Here is a 2,500-nt window from a genome sequence, read left to right as displayed (position 1 = left end):
TCCAGAGTTAAGTGTCGTAATGATAAATATGTCCATCAAGCAGAAAATGACTTTGTGGTTTCAGGCTTTCTTCCATCCGTGAAATAGTTTGGCTCACCCCAATATTTGACCATTATTTTGTCACTTCTCTCTCCACAGTCGTGGTTTTATATTCTTTGGGGGGGGGGCGCGACTAGCTGGGCGGTTATAGCACGCTCCATGTGCACTCTCTCTCCTCCAAACGTTTACCATCTGATCTTCAGCTGACCTATCGCATGGAGGTTAAAAATCATCCAAATAAAAATAAAAAAAACCTTCTAGAAGCGCCAGACCCCGTCCAAACACTCATGACTGTGTGTGTGTGTGTGTGTGTTAGTGCTGGGCGATATATCGTGAAGCTTGATTCGATCGATATTTAATTAATGCTTGATATGGAAACGGGAACAGCGCTTGTTGCTCGGAGACGAAAGGGCGGAGGAGACTTCCCTCCTGCTGCTGAGGAGACTTCCCTCCTGCTGCTGAGGAGACTTCCCTCCTGCTGCTGAGGAGCCTCGCTCTTACAAGCGACCAACACGGAGGAGAAAGAGAAAGATGAGAGCGAGGTCGAATTACGTCCACAGAAAGGGCTCTTAACGCAGAGCTCGACATTCTAAGTGTCCCGCTGACCCGGATGATTGATTGACAGAGTCCAGCTGATTGCAGGTTCAGCTGGAGGCTTCACTGCTGTCCCTACAGACTACAGTAAAGATGTAAGGATGAAGAGTTTCTCACAGAGAACAAAGAAGGAGAGATTCCAGATCTATCACAGCCTCATATTAATATCACATTAAGTAGACTCTTACAGCATGGTGAATAAACATGAGCACATAAATATAAGAAAAATACACAATATGTTTATAATTAGAGCTCAATTCATTTAATAAAAGTTGTAATTGACTTTTGCATCAGAATGGTTCAAGAGTAAATTGGTGACTGTTATTTTTAGAATCTAAAGTAATGTTCCTGGATCAGTGATATATTCTTTTTAATACAGTGGAGATTCAGTTTTATAGACTACATTTATAAACTTTAATATGATAAATATCCAGTCATATCAAATTTAGACCATATCGCCCAGCACTAGTGTGTGTGTGTGTGTGTGTGTGTGTGTGTGTGTGTGTGTGTGTGTGTGTGTGTGTGTGTGTGTGTGTGTGTTTGTTACCGTGACGCTCCTGATGACCCCCATCTGTCCCATCAGGTCCATGAGGGAGTCCTTGACCCGGACCAGGATGTCCGTGGTCACCCAGTCGCTGCCGCCCTGCTCGATGTTGGAGCCAGGGGTGTGAGGGTTGTAACCTCCAGGAGAGGGCGCTCCGGGCGTCATGGGACTGTAGCCCACAGGACTGGGACTGGGACTAGCCTGTGGGAGCAACAAGAGTCACTACATGTCCAATTAAGAAGCTCAAAGACTTCTGCACTGTTTGTAATCCAGCCAATCAGAGCGAGGCGTGACGGTCGCAACCCCCTAATGTCTTACCTGGTACGCCATGGGCGAGGGCGTCGGATGGTAGCTGGCAGGAGAGTGTGTGTTCTGGTAGCCGACCGGCGAGGGCGCCACCTGGTGGTAGCTCTGAGGACTGGGGCTGGGCTGGTATGAGCCCTGAGGTGACGGTGCCGCGTAGGGGGAATACTGCTCGGTGTTATACCTGAGCACACGCATGCACGCACACACACACACGTACACGCACGCACGCACGCACACGCACACACACACACACACACACACACACACACACACACGACAGGTGAGACAGAGTGTGAACGTCCTGGGACATCAATCAAATCTGATCTGATGAAAAAGAAAAAACACTCACATAGCAGGTGTGCCAGGTGTCTGAGGGTTGTACTGAGGGTTGACCTGTGGAGACGGGACTTCTGGGTAACCCGGGGTCTGGGGGTTGGGGGTCCCCCCGTAGCCCTGAGGGGACGGTGAGGGCTCGTCGTCGAAGCCGAAGTCGTACTCCTCGTCGTTCCTGAAAAAGAAAACCGAAAAATATATCAAAAACAACAAAAGAAACGTGTTTATAGCAAACACACCTGAAAATGCTGAGCGTGTGTGTGTGTGTGTGTGTGTGTGTGTGTGTGTGTGTGTGTGTGTGTGTGTGTGTGTGTGTGTGTGTGTTACCGGGAAGGTGTGTTGGGGTTGCTGGGGTCCCAGGCTCCGCTCTGACCTGGCGTCCTGCTCCCATCATGCAGTGGGGTCTGAGAGCCGTAGTGAGGTGTGCGACTTCCTGTTGGAGGGGAAAAAGAAGGAGCGATGAGCACATGTGGGAAAAAATGTCAGAAAACTAAAAAAAAGAAGCTGAGATCACGCCGAGGCTCTTACCGTCATGCAGCGGCGTCTGAGACCCGTACATGGGCGTCCTGGAGCCCGTACCGTACATGGGAGTCTGCGAGCCGTAGCTGGGAGTACGGCCGTGGGCGGAGGTCATTCCACTCGGTCTCTTTGCGCCCCTGCAGAGAAGAGAAGGAGGTGAGGAAA

The 2,500-nt window shown here is 49.9% G+C and overlaps 1 protein-coding gene across 1 annotated transcript in view; it reads right to left on the bottom strand.

Annotated features, from left to right (window-relative positions):
• The window catches only part of supt5h (SPT5 homolog, DSIF elongation factor subunit), a 20,394-nt gene that overhangs the window by 3,330 nt on the left and 14,564 nt on the right, over nt 1–2,500 (bottom strand). The window contains exons 24-28 of the mRNA XM_065960133.1: nt 2,345–2,472; nt 2,144–2,249; nt 1,833–1,991; nt 1,496–1,664; nt 1,181–1,378 (exon numbers count right to left, since the gene is read on the bottom strand). Coding sequence (XP_065816205.1) covers nt 1,181–1,378; nt 1,496–1,664; nt 1,833–1,991; nt 2,144–2,249; nt 2,345–2,472 — 760 coding nt within the window. The remainder of the gene's footprint in view (nt 1–1,180; nt 1,379–1,495; nt 1,665–1,832; nt 1,992–2,143; nt 2,250–2,344; nt 2,473–2,500) is intronic.

The sequence above is a fragment of the Labrus bergylta genome, chromosome 11, assembly GCF_963930695.1.
Source record: "Labrus bergylta chromosome 11, fLabBer1.1, whole genome shotgun sequence".
In the NCBI taxonomy this organism is placed as follows: domain Eukaryota; kingdom Metazoa; phylum Chordata; class Actinopteri; order Labriformes; family Labridae; genus Labrus; species Labrus bergylta.
This window is presented reverse-complemented; position numbering and strand designations above follow the sequence as displayed.